The sequence below is a fragment of the Haliotis cracherodii genome, unplaced genomic scaffold (assembly GCF_022045235.1).
Source record: "Haliotis cracherodii isolate W230 unplaced genomic scaffold, xgHalCrac1.p SCAF_14, whole genome shotgun sequence".
NCBI classification, from domain to species: domain Eukaryota; kingdom Metazoa; phylum Mollusca; class Gastropoda; order Lepetellida; family Haliotidae; genus Haliotis; species Haliotis cracherodii.
The window spans coordinates 18,551,271-18,568,505 of NW_027266269.1; the positions used below are offsets into that span (position 1 = coordinate 18,551,271).

General features: G+C 39.9%; 1 protein-coding gene and 1 pseudogene across 1 annotated transcript in view; one reads left to right on the forward strand and one right to left on the reverse strand.

Moving 5' to 3' along the window:
* Positions 1-2,421: 2,421 nt before the first annotated feature.
* On the reverse strand, positions 2,422-5,468 carry LOC139460260 (uncharacterized; annotated as a pseudogene).
* Positions 5,469-9,786: 4,318 nt separating this feature from the next.
* Positions 9,787-17,235, forward strand: part of LOC139460261 (uncharacterized) — a 52,129-nt gene continuing 44,680 nt past the window's right edge. The window contains exons 1-7 of the mRNA XM_071241767.1: positions 9,787-9,964; positions 10,594-10,728; positions 11,108-11,215; positions 14,229-14,450; positions 14,656-14,859; positions 15,782-15,916; positions 16,762-16,890. Coding sequence (XP_071097868.1) covers positions 9,787-9,964; positions 10,594-10,728; positions 11,108-11,215; positions 14,229-14,450; positions 14,656-14,859; positions 15,782-15,916; positions 16,762-16,890 — 1,111 coding nt within the window. The remainder of the gene's footprint in view (positions 9,965-10,593; positions 10,729-11,107; positions 11,216-14,228; positions 14,451-14,655; positions 14,860-15,781; positions 15,917-16,761; positions 16,891-17,235) is intronic.

Sequence of the window (17,235 nt, forward strand, 5' to 3'; positions counted from 1 at the left end):
ATTTAAGCACCACACACCTTCCAACTGGTTTGGCGTGAATCGAAACATATGCATCATTTTGAGGTGCATGTTGTCTAGTCAGCAAGAATGTAAAAGCCAGATATCATAATCTTTCATGAACACGTCATTCAACTAATTGTTCATTATAAGTCGTTTTAACTCATTATGATACAATCAACACTGTGATAAATACTGTTGAAAGCAGTGTTAAATCAAACTGACAATAGTGCGGAACTGTGGCAAATAATAAGGAATATATCAAACATTTGACATTTGCATGTACAGTTTGCCTATTACTTACAGTGGTATACAAAGGAACCTTGTTAGTCCGGAACCCTCTTATCCGGGTAGACCTCTACTCTGACCATAACTGTTAGGAACATTTGATTCTGACAGAGACCGTTGCTTTGTAACGATGATTCGTTTGTCCTGTTGATATCACTGGTAAAGGTGCGGTCCAGATAACGTAGATTCACTATATACCAAATTATAGGAAAGAAATCGAGACATAGAAACATTAATCTTGAACGATGAAATATGCCTTAGGAATATAAGAGTCATTGTATCATGCTGAATTATAATTTGATGTGAAAGTATTGATCATTTTCCATACCATTTTGGCCATCAATATTTACCATATCAAAGCTGTATATAGAACGTATTCTGACTTTGATTCAGGGAAGCGCCACGTGCCATACTTGGTAAACAAGCTAGCAGACGGCAAAAAAGTTTATTTGTTTGTTGTTTAACGCCACGTTCAGCCATATTGGCGAGTAAGACCTCTGTGGAAATGACAGCTTTGGAACTAAGAAAGATTATTTCTGAATTATACAATCGAGGAATCAGATCAGTACCGGTCATTACAGAGAAAACATTCCACTTTCAACTTTGTACCGTGTTTTGAAAACTATTGAGAGTGGAGACAGAATTAAACGAGACTTACAAGTAAGTTGATGTTTGATTACGATTATATGAAACTATTCACAAGTATAGGGATCACGTGATCAAAGCGAGGTCAGAGTCAGACTTTAAAGTGTTTGAAACCCGTAACCACACAGGGTGGGTGATAGCTACTGCAGTAGTAGGGTGGGCACGTGATCCCTATACTTGTGATGAGTTTCGTATAATCCTAATCAAACTTCAACTTACTTTAAGTCTCGGCAAGTAAGTTGATGTTTGATTACGATTATATGAAACTATTCACAAGTATAGGGATCACGTGATCAAAGCGAGGTCAGAGTCAGACTTTAAAGTGTTTGAAACCCGTAACCACACAGGGTGGGTGATAGCTACTGCAGTAGTAGGGTGGGCACGTGATCCCTATACTTGTGATGAGTTTCGTATAATCCTAATCAAACTTCAACTTACTTTAAGTCTCGTTTAATTTTCAATTATATTTCAACCAATCACGTCGTAGTACGTGATCACGTGAGATGTTTAAAGCGTTCGGGGTTTCAAACAAACCACAAAACAGTCACTGATAAACAAAATTGAGTTTATTTCAGATATAATTTACTGCTTCCAATGATGTGACTGAGCAATTTTCATTAACAAGAACTTTTATCGAGAATTGACAAAGCAAACGCAGAGTCATTATTTACAGGTTTGTTGTAATACTTGGTAAATGTGGAGGATCCACTCCACCCGGCTGTAGTCAGAATGGTTTGCAAAGGCACATTCTGTCTCATAGCAGCACTTGTAGAGGCCATTCTGCTGCTGTGTGATTTGAATATACTTATGTCCACATCACCCAGCTCGAGTACACGTGGGACGGTCGGGTAGCCTAGTGGTTAAAGCGTTCGCTCGTCACGCCGAAGACCCGGGTTCGATTCCCGACATGGGTACAATGTGTGAAGCCCATTTCTGGTGTCCCCCGCAGTGATATTGCTGGAAAATTGCTAAAAGCGGCGTAAAACCATACTCACTCACTCACTCGAGAGGCCGGAATTGTTATTTCACTTAGATGAGTACCAGAACTAAACTACCTATTCTAAACTTACAACAAACAGAGGAAACAGTCATATTTCTAATATCTAAAGCATGTAAAGATTGCAGTCTCTGGCCTGACAATAGAGCTAAAAGAGTAGCAGCTTTCAATGTCAAGTCTTTCAAGCACAGTTTCTTCACAGGTGACTTTGTTTTCAGATATGTCAGAACAGTGTCGGTGTCCCAGGTAACAGTATTTCTAGGAAGAGCTGAACGTGACTGAAACACACCTCTCATAAATCTGTTTATGAGCGGATGAGAACCCAGGGTACCAGTGTCTAAGATAATCACAGATTATAACGCTGATCTAGCTGAATTCAGAGCGCTATACCCTAAGTTGTCGTCGTATAGTTCACACAGGAAATCTAACACTTCCGTCACAGCGAATCAACTTGCCTTTTACCACAAAAGAGAAGCCAGCGTTTGATGTACGAGTCATACTGTCTTCTTGTGGATTTGCGCCAGGACTGGAGAATGATTTCGGTAGCTCGTTGCGATACATTTCTCCTCTGAGAGAGATCTCCGAACAAGAAAAATGCTGCCATTTTCATTTTTGTTAGGGGTTGTGCCTTCGTTGTGTGGTAAGAGGAGAACCTGTCGTACTGGAGGTAGAATCACTGGAGGATGCTTGATCAGCCGGAGCAGACGAGGGAACCACAGCTGGGTAGACCACACTGGGGCAATCAGTATACCGCTGCTCTTGTCTTCGTCTATCTTCTTCAGTACAGTGTTCAACAGACTGAAAGGTGGAAATGCATAGATGAAATATGATGTCCATGGTATAGAAAATGCGTCGACTGCATATGCATCCGGATCCGGTTGCCAAGAAACATACTTCTTATGTCTATAGTTCAGCCTAGACGCAAATAAGTCTATGTCAGGTGTACCGAGAATTTGGCAAATTTTGTTGAAAACACGGGACACGATAAACCATTCAGTGTTGTCCTTGATCACCCGTGATGCTCGGTCGGCAACAGTATTTTGCTTACCAGGAAGATGTGCAGCGCTGAGCCAGATGTCCTTATACAAACACCACTCCCATAAGTCCCTGGCTAATTTGTTCAAAGTTGGTTTCTTTCCACCCATGTTGTTCACGTACGCAACCGCTGTTGTATTATCAATCAACAGTTTGATGTGGCAATTAGACGTTTTTGTACAGTAAGTACGCAGAGTGAGGAAAGCCGCTAATAACTCCAAGTAGTTGATGTGTAATTCCGCCTCGTCACGTGACCAGTGTCACCCAGTGGACAGATTAATCCACCAATTCAAATCAGACTTGTCACAGTCCAGCAGAGAAATGACATAATCATAGTTGCCTGTTGACGCCTGCATTGCTCTGGACTTGGTGTTATCCAACTGGCGGTAATAGAGCTGCGCTAAACTGACGCCTGGGAAACTTGCCACAAGGTTACCCACTACTTCAGCTAATTCTCGTATTGTGATGAATTGCTTATTCCGTAGCCTGATACACGAAGACTGAATTTTGGTAGCTTTCGCACACGTGAGTGAAACAGTCATCGTGACTGAGTTGATAACAAATCCCAAGAACACAATCTCCTGCATTGGTATCATAACCGACTTCACTGGGAGTATGATAAACCCGAGACGTGTGAACAGTTCCGCTGTTTCTTGTACAACGCTCTATACTCACTTTTGTCATCACCCGAGATAAACGAATATTCAATGTAACCAACATTCATGTGACCTTTCGACCGTAGATATGAGTATGGTGCTCTGAGAATCTTGGTAAGGTATCTGGGGGCACAACTAAGTACATTCGGAAGCGCGGTAAACTGATACAGTTGTCCTTGAATTGCCACGTGAATTTCAAATATTTCTGGTGATCTTGGTGAATGGACACTGAGTAATACGCATCTGTTAAGTCAATGGATGCCATAAAACAGTCTTTCCTGACTAAGGAGATGGAGGCGAACAGACTCTCCATCTTAAAATGAACATAATCAATTTTTTCATTCAAACGTTTCAAATTCAGGATAAGGCGATAGGAACCGTCTTTCTTCAAGCGAATGAATATAGTTGACACATACTGTCCATGTTCTTGATGAGATTTGAGTACCACTCCTTTCTTCTCAAAGTTCACAATTTCGTTAGCAATAATGCAAAGTTTACTGTCATTAAAACTTATTTCTCATGCTGCGGGAGCAACCGCAGTTTGTAAGACAAAACTGTCAGATGCAAGTTTTTCCCATTCAGGGAGAAAGAACTGGAGTCTGTCTGCCTGGAAAACATCTTGTGTAACAGTGTCTCGTCTTACCTCCTGGGCATCAGTCTCTTGTATGTTCTCTCCTTATCCATCCTTTTCTTATTGAAGTTTTGATATCCCTTCACTAAAAAAACCCTGCCTCTGCCTTGAGAAGGCCGATGTGGGGGATAAGTGAATGAAGGCCGTGAAGTTGACGGTCTGTTGGGTCGTGGGCCGGAAAACACATGGCCGGTGGTAAGCTGACCGCTGACGTGGTTAGTAGCACTCATGTCTTTGATGGTCTCCGCCAGGTTGTCGCAAAATAACAGAGTGGACATTGGCGTCTGGGGCGAACAGAGCTGTTGGAATTGCTTGTTTAAACAAGGCTTCAGCATTTCACGCCTGCGGTGATTAATTTCGGTGTTAGCATGGGATATGAGGGAGACAGCATCCGTTGCCAGCTTGGCAAGGGCATTCACATTTAACTTATCATGAGAAAGTTCTTTATTCTTGACTTTCAACAATGTGTCAGTCAGTTGTAAAATGGGCATTGTAGCTGTGATAAGGCAGGTTTGAAGCTTCTGCATCTTGATGTCATTAGACCTGGTGTGTGCCTGCAATCTGCCCGCAATCTGCCCAGATTTCTGGGTTGACTTTGCTCGCTTGTAGCATATCACAGTTCTTGGGTCTGTCATAGGCCTAAGTTTTGGATTTGAATTTGTCATCACCCAACTTCTGAAACAACATCTTGTTCATAGCAGCAGCTAGTTTTGAAATTGATAGGAGGCCGAAATTGGCCCTCACAAGAATAATCCTCCTACAGTGAATCAAGAATGTCCCCATATTCTGCTGTGTCACCTGAACCAACGTCGTCACACACGACTTGAGACATATCAGGGGCTGAGGTGTGGCCGTGCTGAAGGCACCGTGCAGTAAGAACAGTGTTCTGAGTGGACTGCACATCATCAAACAGATCCTCCAAGTCTGCTTCATATTCACTGTGATCAGATCCGTCACCAGCATCTACACAAGGATCGTCACCAGATCTCCGAATTTTCGACAATCTGGAGGCATCGAGCACATCTTGAGCTGGGCGTTTCTCAACATTATTTTGCATTAACCTTGTGAAGGTATCCCCAAACTGAGATATTGAGGTCGACATTCCAACAATCAGTTACTGAGTGTGCATACTTTGAGCCATTATCTTTGAGAGCAGATATTTCTGTGTTAACTGTCTCTCCTCTGTGGGCCGATCCGCCGCCATATTGGTACTGTCACGCGCACGTGGTATTCGGAGAGGTTACAGCTGATTGCAGCTTCTCCGATGCCATAATGCCGGGCGGGTGGGCTCGCTCCCTAGGGCTTCTCTCCAGTCGAGACTCGTGCTGGTTCACAAGCAGGCCACTGCTACCCTCAAATGATAATTGTATCACTTTGAGGCTTCACAACCCTACTCAACTGGTAATTGTACCACGATGAGTGGAAATTGACGTAGATTTATACCCCGAATTGTCAGAGTAAAATCAACCATGTCTAACTTTTGGAACTCGTTAATCGCACCGACTCTGACCTCGCTTTCGCTATCTCACGTGATCACGCATTACGACGTGATTGGTTGAAATATAATTGAGCACAAAAGGGGAGGAAGTGGGCCAAAGAAAAAAAATGTTGGTGATAGAAGGCGCTTTGGTATATTGGCGTCTGAAAACAGACGCATGAGTATAGAAATGATCAATGGAGGAACTGTTCATGTTTCTAAAGAGACAATTCAATTGAGACAATGTTGTGTTCTCAGGTGGAAGTTCAGTGTGGCTGTATCCAAATTGCATTAAAATGTTTATCGAAAGGACATAAAACCGATTTACCAGCGTCCAAAGTACATACATTGTATTTGTTTAAATGACCAATCAGCTTCGAGAATCATTAATTGCACACTGTGCAAATATCAAAACGATATTACACAGTATCTTTTCTCCGGAATGGGTAATAAGTTGTTTTAATCATTCCTCTTGCCATGTTCTCTCAGCGAAGTGGTAGCCTAGCAGTGAAAACGTTCACTCGTCCATGTTTCGGTTTCTCACATGAGTAACGTCTGTACAGACCATAATAGGTGCCCCCTCCGTGATCAGGCTGGAATATCTGAATAGGTGGCGCAAGGTTCGACTCACTCAGTCACTCACTCACTCGTCATAAGACTTATATGGTAACCTTGTGGGGTCATGTGAATGTTCTTCATTTTTTCAGAACTACATTGACGTGCTAGCATGAGTGTCCTTACCATTCTGCTCGTACTTGCGGTCACAGTAATATCTGCACAAGGTAGGATTATAGCATATGCTATATTTATATATAAACCGTGTAAGTATAAAACATTACAGCATGACACAAGTGCAAACATTAAGAGCAGTCACTTAAACTCGGTCTCATTGTTACTTTATTTGTTACAGATGTATCTGCAACAGGTTGCCACTGTACAAACGGATGCCAATCCATTCAAGGTACTCCATGCACAGCAAATACTCAGGGACAAGCATGCATGGATGACTGGTTTGGGAATGATTGTCAAATTCGTAAGTAACAGTTCAGCCTCCGGTTTATTAGATATCTCTTAATATTTTTTTTTATACAAAGTGTTTGAGAAGCGGGTGCAACCCGTGGGGCAGGACCCCCTTTTCCTTTCTGCGAACATCTGATGTAATGACTGATTGTCAGTGATCCGTTCATACAGCTGTCACCGCTATTTCGCCGTTTACGTCCAATGGGATCTGTTCAAATAACACCAAAGGGATACAAATGTTTGTTCTGGAAGCAGTTTATCTTACAAAGTAAGGATGAACTGAATAAGCTTTGATCTAACCAAAACTAATTGAAGATTCTCACACGGGTTCCATAGTAGCATTTGGCTTCACTATGAAATTGTTTTTGTATTATGAATATAGATTTCAAATCTATTGCAAGTGAAAACATTTGTCATTCATGTGACCCAAGTGCGATAGTTAGATCATATTCTATACACCCGACCTAACGTCTCTCATATATAACTAAAGGTTTGTTTTGTCATAGATAACATTGCACGAAACAAGACCGCTAATCAGAGCAGCACATGGAGTGGAGGTGATGCTGAGAAAGCTGTTGATGGAAATATAGATACAAACTTTAATCATGGCGGTTGTTCACATACCAATGAAAATGAAGGACACAATGCGAGCTGGCATGTCTATCTTGGTCCTGTACAGACATTTACCATCCATCGGATAAAAATATATCTCCGTGGAGACAGTAAGTCACTTGAAGTCTACAATCATGGTGCTTGATTTGTTGTGCAGTACATACAAAATAATGATTATATCAAACACTATAAGCCAGGTTATTCACTTCAAACTGTCCTATTGTCGTTTATTTCGCTCTTATTAGAAGCGTTGACCTACTGTGTCCTAGATTCCCCATTGAGTTCTAAAAAATAAATAATAAATTGTCTGCCACAAAAGAGGCATTGTGGCGAGGTGAGGTTTTTTACATCGCGCTCATAGTTCAAATCAAATATCTGGGTTAATACTAAACGAGCTCCCCTGTAATACCAATTTTATGAAACGAGTGAATAGTTGTGGTATCTGACGAGCGAAAGCGAGTCAGATACCACAACTATTCACGAGTTTCATAAAATTGGTTTTACACGGGAGCTAGTTTAGTATTTTATTTATTACTTGTTATTTATAACGTTTTTAGAATTATACTGTTGAGTATGAATAGGCTGACACCTACAGGATCCACGGCATAGTCCAATTGAATTTAACAGAATAAAACTTCAAACACGGCAAAAGTTGAAACGTTTAATTTATACCATACAACGGTCCACCTTTAGAATTCACAAACTTATCGTAGGGCTAAGACTATCGCAACTCACATACTCTAACTTAGACTAACGACTGTCGTTGCGCTACAATACAATCGCCTTGTGGAGAGGGCCTTGCACCTCAAAGTTTACAATAACGTCAAAATACCCGATGACGTAATTTGTAGAATTTTGTTGCAAGATCCATCGGCGAAACAATCCCATGTGACGTCAGCCAAGCAACAAGATTGCTGGGGTCATCGAGTGTACATAAGCTCCTCTCAGTAATCTATCATCTCCACACGCCATGTCGTTGAATAAGCCAAGGGATGTTGAGAGCTTTCAATATTTGTTCGTTAAACGTGTTCCGAGAGTACATAAGCACGCGTTTTGGTATTACACAATGTGTAATACAGCTGTATGTTATCTTCACGGGCAAGTAATAATATGTAATCTTGATACAACATCGCAAATGATCGGTCATTTAGGATGATAGTCATAATAATAAGTACATCAGTGCAATGTGTACAAAATCATTCCTCGTGTTATTGTATCTACTCGACACTTACTCAGTGAAGCGATAGCCTAGCAGTTAAAGCGCTGACTCGTCACACAGAAAACCTGGGTTCGCTTCCCCGCGTGAGTAAAATTTGTGCCCAACCATTATAAGCGTCACCCTCGTGTTATGGCTGGAATAGTTAAACAAATGACGTACAGTACAACTCACCCACACACACATATGTCCGAAGACGTACATGGGAGTAACCCATAGGGATATGTGACCTACTGTGTCCACATATGGATATCTTGAAAGTGACAGTGGATTTACCCCAAATTAGCGAAGACGCATTGTTTGTGCTGTTTGTGTCTCAAACAGATGGAAATGTATAAAAATACTGGAAAATAGCTTGATGAATGTGATTATAAACGAGGGACAGAAGTAAAATATTAAGTTTAATGCAGCAGTAAATAAGTGTAATGGTGGTAATTCTGACATTAATGTCCACTATTACATCCCTCGTGATTTATAATTGATCTTGTTTTCTATGATTGTATCATAGTTGCAGGCGAGATCAGAGCTTAAAGACGCCAACCGTAATCGATACATCAAGAACTATAGTTGGACGTGCGTTCAAAAATAAATTCTGTTATCATGCCTCCATGACAAAATGATGCAATCTCATTAGTCCACGTGATCTTGATAAAATACTGTGTAAGCCGCTTTGGAGGGCAATAAATTTCTCCGCGGGGAATAAATCTCTAATACCCCACCAAGAGCAAATCAGACAGCACGTTGATGTCTGGAGAAATAGAATAAATCCCTTATACACCACTTCAAAGCAAACAGCTCCACGCTTTTCCCGAGCCAATAGAGGTCACGTGACATAGCGCAAGCTAACCTCAGCTCAATCGAGCAACCGTTTTCTATCAATTTTGAATTTGTTTGAATTCTTTTACAAAGTCATATTCAAACATGCCGGTAAGATAAATTCTTTGAAGCAGGATCACTCAGGGTACATGGGTTACCTTCGGACCGTGGTATAAAACCTAATGCGGAACGCATAAAACCACATGTACCCTGAGGGATCCTGCTACTACTTATAATATGGCAATGAAACTTGACATTTATATTCATAGACCATAGACCTCATGTCTGTTGTCGCACAAGTGACGTTTTTGTACCGTAAATGTTGAAGAAAGGACTCAATCATTAATTTAAAACCATCGCATCGGGTCATTTTCAGACAGTGCCAACAATGAACACATGACAGTGTTCGTCAATGGTCAGATGTTTCAAACCGTCCCTGATGTTGCCTTGAAGAATTCTGGAAATCCTGTGTACAATCCGGTACTACTTAACCGTTCAACACCTGTAACAGGGAACAACGTTACCATTGTCATGGCAGGACAGTTTTTAGCCTTATGTGAGGTGCAGGTGCTTGGTAAGTAAGTCAGTAGCATCTCTCAGAAAATAGGTTTACATCTTCAAAATAAACCTCTGCGACCTCTTCAGTTCAAATGTCAAAATCATTAATTTCTATTATAAGTACTATGTATTATCAGAAAAGCAAAATTTTATCAAATATGCCATGTAAAAGTGACACATGTCTGGTCTTTTGACACTTATGATTCGACCGTGAATTCTGGAAATACACGATGCAGATTCGAATTAGAGGTTTCAAATCAAAAGAATTGCTTAATGATCTTTAAATCCTTATGATGTTGCTGTGCGACACACTTTCTGTGTCTATCATATATGCAAATTCAGTGACGAAAAAGACAATGTCTGAGCACATATATTAGCCAATTTTATTTTAGGCCTATCAGTGTTTCCTTTTTCAGATTGATAACTTATTCAAATACACTCATTATATTCACTTAACAAAAGAGTTCAGAGTTTAGGCCTATCAACAGTCCCTCAAATAAACTCATTATGTTCACCTTACAAAAGAGTTCGCGTCTCTGTATAACAGAAATACAAGTTAACATCAGAAACCTGACGCTGACCATTCACTTTATTATTTCAGTTTGGCGTGGTTAAACCTACAATTATCCCGGGTTTGTGTTTTAGTGTGCGGTGATGGCTGGTTCGGCAATGACTGTGAGCATCAGTGTCAGTGCCGTGATTCCTCTGAAGTATGCGACAAGCAGTCAGGCTACTGTAGCAGCGGGTGTGCCGTTGGGAGATACGGAGACGGGTGTTTAGGTGAGTACATTCAGCATATTACGCACTTGGGTATCTGCTTTGTATCTATATGAATAATAAGATTTGTTGTGCATATTACAAAATAATTTAGGAAACTTATGATATCGCCGTTATCTTTTTTAACGTTTTATATAACATAAATGTCTTGATTCTATGATGTTTAACCATCTACTGTCATCGTATATAACAACACATAACAAGTTTACTCACACACGATAAATATCTAAAATCGACTGATTAAGAGTAAGATACTTTTCTCTAATAAATCTAAATAAAATGTTCATGTGTGTGTGCATGCTACACGAGGCAAAAATAGTTAGATCGCTCTAATTGTGATAGTTATGCATTGTGTTGTACATTAACGTATATGTTGTTACAGGATCATGTCACTGCAATGAAACATGTGACAATTTCCCCGGTGCTGCATGCTCAACACAGGCAGGGACTGTTTGCAAACTGCACTGGTTCGGACCTTACTGTCAAATGGGTAAGGGCAAACTTAATACAGTTAACCTTTTATCTGCCACACCAAATGTGAATAAACAGTGATCTGGATTGTTCATCATTTGTAACCATCATCATGTGAAACTAACTTTATACCACTGGGCATATACAAGGGTTACATAAAACATTTACATTGTAAGTGCGGTTATACAAGAGGGAAAAGACCCGTTATAACAGATGAAGATACGCCTAAATTAGCATTAAAACATCCTGATTAAGCTTGGCAATCATGAAGGGAATCAGTGTCAAACTACATGTAGGTGGATGTACATTCAGTGTATATACATCAGGGAAACTGACAGTCTACTTTTGCATGTATATTCTCACCGTCTGTGGGCATGGCATCTAGTTATGCAACAACAGGTATATCCATGATGAGATGTTATGCAACATCAATCTTGTTGTGTTACTCGATACGCTAAACATACGTATATGCGGTTAGATAAACTGAGTACTGTATGATATAATTTTGTATTTAAATGAACATAACAAGTCAGGTTATCTTTGTAATGCTTTTAATTGACACATAAACTAGCTGCATGAGTGGTTCGTAGATGCAAATACTTTATAGTATATTTAGTATATGTCGACAGATTCATTATAGTTAATTTACATGTCATTTCCAATAGCAGCTTTTGTAAACATTTGACTTATCCGTAAAGTGTTTATTATGGACATACAAGTACGCATGTGTCGGACTGGGAAGTCGCAATTCAAGTCGCTGCAGTGAAAAAGTGATCATTAAATATTTTAAAGACAAGACAAGAAATGAAGTCGCTAAAAGACAGGAACATGAATTTCTGCGTGCAAACTATCAAATTGACACAAAACAAAAAGCCTGTATAACAAAATGACCAACATCCCTTCTAAAATATGCACAACAATAACGAAACCTATCTATGAACCAGTCATGTGATACCAGCTCTGACGAAACATTGGCAGAGGACTGTGACATAGTCACTGATGACGGAGTACCTACCACCAATGCCCTTAAAACTGTTCCCACTACTAACTGTGATGAACAATCGAGTTTCAATATTGAGACCTTTCACGCTGCTTCTATTAACCAGGCGTCTGTCTCTGACAGCAGCTGGACCTACGGCATCTGATTTGAACACTAGTCGCCCAGGTTCAAGTATTCTTGTGGACCTCTCTGACAAAGAATATATGTGGACACTCTACACATATAATTCTCATTGCCTTGAATTCAGTGGAAATACTCACATGAACACTAACAGTGACACGGAAGGGATCTGTCCAGCAGAATAATCAGAGTAACACACAAAACGAAGGTTATCCCACATGATCCTTCGGCAAATCGTATAACACTCTAAAAGGTGTCTCGCGTCTGCGTACGAGACACAATGTTCTGTCTAACATCAAGGTGGACAAATCGTTCGAAGAACTGAAGAACATCATAACCAGCCATGCCAATAAACGTCACGTCCGTGTTTCGTATGTCCGACTCATGAAGAAACGGATTCACTTTCAACTTATACTGTTCAAGTAAACTTGCCACTAGATGATTATGACGTCATGGTAAATTACGAATACTTCTAGCCTAAGGATATCGTGTGGCGAGTCTATATGCCAAGGCAGCGTCAAACTGATCAGAAACAGCAAGAATACAGAAGGAACATCTTCTATGTTCAAACTGACACCAAGTGTGTCGACCTGGAATGCGCGTGGTGTGTTGCATCCGACCGAGCATATCAATCCTATATTACCGGACTATGCCGATAACATTGCTGTACTAGAACACTGCCTAAAAACGTGCAATATTCAAAGATTTAAAGATCTTAAATGTTGTAAACTTCTGTCATACATATGTGATGATAAATCGACCTTCACAAGACGTTCCCGTGGTATAGCTCTTCTTCAGAAAATCAATGTGTACATGCTGACAGTAGTATTGCTTGTTAAGTTCCCTCACCTACGTGCCGCTGACATGTATGTGATTGCACGTCGCCCTCCGTCCACCAATATATATGTAAGCGTCTAGTGTCACCACGTGACAAACGTCTGTCTCATTTTGTCAGTACTCGTTTTTTTGTGAATACCATTCACGACATTAGTTCATATACTTCCAGAAGTAATGATAACATAAACAAGGTTTAGCCAAGAAATTTTGTTCGGACTTAGAATAAAATTGTGAAACTTACGTGAATACGTTATATAAGTCTGTGAGAAAACTGCAGGAGCAGAAGATTGGAGTTGATAAATTTGTATGTGATGACTAATGTAACGCCCCCCACCGATATATGTCAGCTTTGGGGTAGGCACTGTGCAGATCTAGCAAAACCATATGACGCTGACCAGTTCGACCAGTATGACTTTAAAGATGGTATTGATCATGAAATTGAGAAAATAGCCTCAAATAATTAAACTAATTCATGTGTTGACAATGTACCGTGTGCTGCAATATCCGTTCACGAAGTCACTGGATATGTACACAGAGGCGGAACAATATTGATCATGAGATGTTTGTGGTGAGCTGCTTGTAGGGAAGTTAGCATTAGTATTTAATGTTATTCTTAGACTACAGTACACACCTGTAGCCTTTACACACGGGGTAATTATACCTATTTACAAGGGTAAAAAGATAAATCAAACCCTGTTAATTACAGAGGAAAGAAAAATTAAAAACGTGGACTTTTCCGAAATAGCTGTTATGTTATCGATATGTTGCAGTTTGGCTTTAGGAAGAATGAGAAATAATAATGAGAAAGCCTTAGATCGAATCTGGCATTCGGGGATCTTCGTAAAATTTACTCTGTCATCTTGGTATCAGAGGTAAAATGTGGCCTCAGTTACATGACTGTTATACTTCCAGAGAAAAGTATTGTCAAATGGGTTAGAGCAAAGATGACGGAGCTGGCTTTGTAAGCACTAAACCATTTTGTACTTTGGCGGTTTTATCAACACTCTTTATTGTAAAACACAGACGACATGTAAGCTACGCTAACTAATGCATGGTGCATTGTTTCTGTTCACAGAAAACATTGCGTATGGCAAGACTGCGGATCAGAGCAGCACTTACAATGAAAGTGTTACTCTATACAATGCTTCATTGGCTGTTGATGGAAATAGTGACACAAACTTCATCGCTAAGTCTTGTTCCCACACTAATGGCTCGGAAACTGCAAGTTGGCACGTTATTCTTGATACCAAGTTGATATTCAACATCAGCCGGATCAGAATTTATCTGCGTGACGACGGTAAAGTTCCTTCGTTATTATTTACTCAATTATCCGTGTTTTAATTTTGAGCTAATCGTATTGGACAGAGGAATGACATGATCATAGATTCACCTGGGCTTTACATTTTTCATGTACTGTAATAAATTAAGGGAATACTACGTAGATTTTAATGTATGACATGTATATATGATTTACATGATGATTTAATCTTGATGTTTTCAAGTCTTCGACAAGTCGCACTCCAATGACATGGATGTGATAGTGAGTGGACAACTCTGTCAGCATTTCGAACGGTCATCATATGTCACCGGTGCAACTCTTAAAGAGAACCCTCTCGATGTCACGTGTTCACCACCCATAAGAGGGAGAAATGTTACCATCGCAATGTACGCACCTTTTCTATCATTGTGCGAGGTTCAGGTCTTTGGTGAGTTGGATAGTCATATCCCAGGATAACATTTGAATTAAGTTCAGAGTTTTTCGAATCTCTTTATAAAGAAGATTCATCATCTCTTTGTGGTACCTCATGCAGTGCTGAATCACTTCCATAGAAATCATCGTTCAATAGATCACTCTAACTTTTATATAAAAAAATCTGGATGATCTGCTTCTTCAAAACAAAAATAAATCTACATCTCAAGCACTTTCAAACAGATTAACCTCTAATAGTTTAGTCCGATCTTTGTTGTGTTGATCTTTTCCATGTTTGAAGAACCAACCTCCAATAGTCAATGCCGCACTTAACGGTGCCTTTGTTTTAAGTTGGTCGGAAAAGGCAGTATAATGGCATCGGCCGAACCCCAAGGACCCCAATGCCACTTCGGGATTCCATTTAGAATAATTGGTCGGCAGCACCGAATTACAGGTCACATGAGGCATCTTAGCAAATCAGTTGGTCAGACTCAGTGACTTGGTCGATTGCATGTCATCGTACTCTGACGTCGTGGATCATTGCGCATCATACCAATCGCTGGACCTTCTGATCAAGACTCGATTATTTATAGGGTGCTGTCACATAGGTGGAAAATTGCTCAGTGCGGCGTTAAGCAATATCCCAGGCCAACCTTCCGGTCGGAAAACAACAGTCCTTATGAAGTAGCAGTGTGTCACACTTTCTGTGTCTATTACATATGTACAATTCAGTATAATGACGTAAAAGACAATGTTTGAGCAAATGCCTATCAGTGTTTCCTTATTTCAGATCGATAACCTATTCAAATACACTCATTATATTCACTTAACAAAAGAGTTCGCGTCTCTGTACCACGTTTTAGTGATGAAAGGCCGTGTAATTGTGAACCATATGAGTCGATTATTCCCATATTACTAAGTTAGGGTTTGTGTCTTAGTGTGCGGTGATGGCTGGTTCGGCAATGACTGTGAGCATCAGTGTCAGTGCCGTGATTCCTCTGAAGTATGCGACAAGCAGTCAGGCTACTGTAGCAGCGGGTGTGCCGTTGGGAGATACGGTGACGGGTGTTTAGGTGAGTACATTCAGCATATTACGCACTTGGGTATCTGCTTTGTATCTATATGAATAATAAGATTTGTTGTGCATATTACAAAATAATTTAGGAGACTTATGATATCCCCGTTATCATTTTTAACGTTTTATATAACATAAATGTCTTGATTCTATGATGTTTAACCATCTTCTGTCATCATATATAACCACACATAACATGTTCAGGTCAGGTCTCTGTAATAATAGAAACCTGAACATTCACTTCCAAATTCAGATTGACCTGGTTAAATCTACAAGCATCCTGGCTACTCATTGAAAGTTTGTGTTACACGTATTTAATCATTGTTCTCTGTGTCATCACAATTTAGCGATGAAACACCGTACGCGTGTAATTGTGAAACATAATGTGTCAATTAACAACCCATACACCTTCCGAGCTGAAAACTGAAGTCTTTATGAAGTAGTTGTGCAGCACACTTTCAGAGTCTGTCATGTATGTGAATTAAGTTAAATGATGTGAAAGACAATGTTTTAGCACATGCAGTGCCATTTTTATTTTAGGCCTATCACCAATCCCTCAAATAAACTCCTTATTTTCACCTAACAAAAGAGTTCGCGTCTCTGTATAATAGAAATACAAGTTCATCAGAAACCTCACGCTGAACATACACTTCCAAAATCATTTTGGCGTGGTTAAGTCTACAAGCAATCGGCTTTATACTGAAAACACATTTTGAGTATAACCTCTTTAATCATTGTTTTCTTGTTCTTGTTATACCACAGCTTAGTGATGAAACGCTGTGTAATCGTGAACATAATGAGTCAATTATTCCCATATTACAACGTTGTGCTTCATCATTGAAGTCTGTAGTGATGGCTGGTTCGGCAATGACTGTGAGCATCAGTGTCAGTGCCGTGATTCCTCTGAAGTATGCGACAAGCAGTCAGGCTACTGTAGCAGCGGGTGTGCCGTTGGGAGATACGGAGACGGGTGTTTAGGTCCGAGACTTTTAGCATATTAAACTCCTGTGTATCTGTATTGTCTCTTTATGAATCATTTGATAAACATGTCCTTTACACTGATACTACAAAATAGTTCTTGAAAGCAAGATGACCACAGTATCATTTATCGTTAGCGTTTATATGTATCATTTATGTCTTTTTTCTATAACGTTTTCACAACCAACTGTCTTCACATATAAAGACATATAACAAGTTTACTCACAAACGATAGTGATCAATACTTGACTAGTTAAGTTTGTTTCTCTACATGTGAATGTATTCCTTTCAGTAATTGGAACGAAGTAAAGTATGTTTCTCGATAAGTTTTTGATCTGG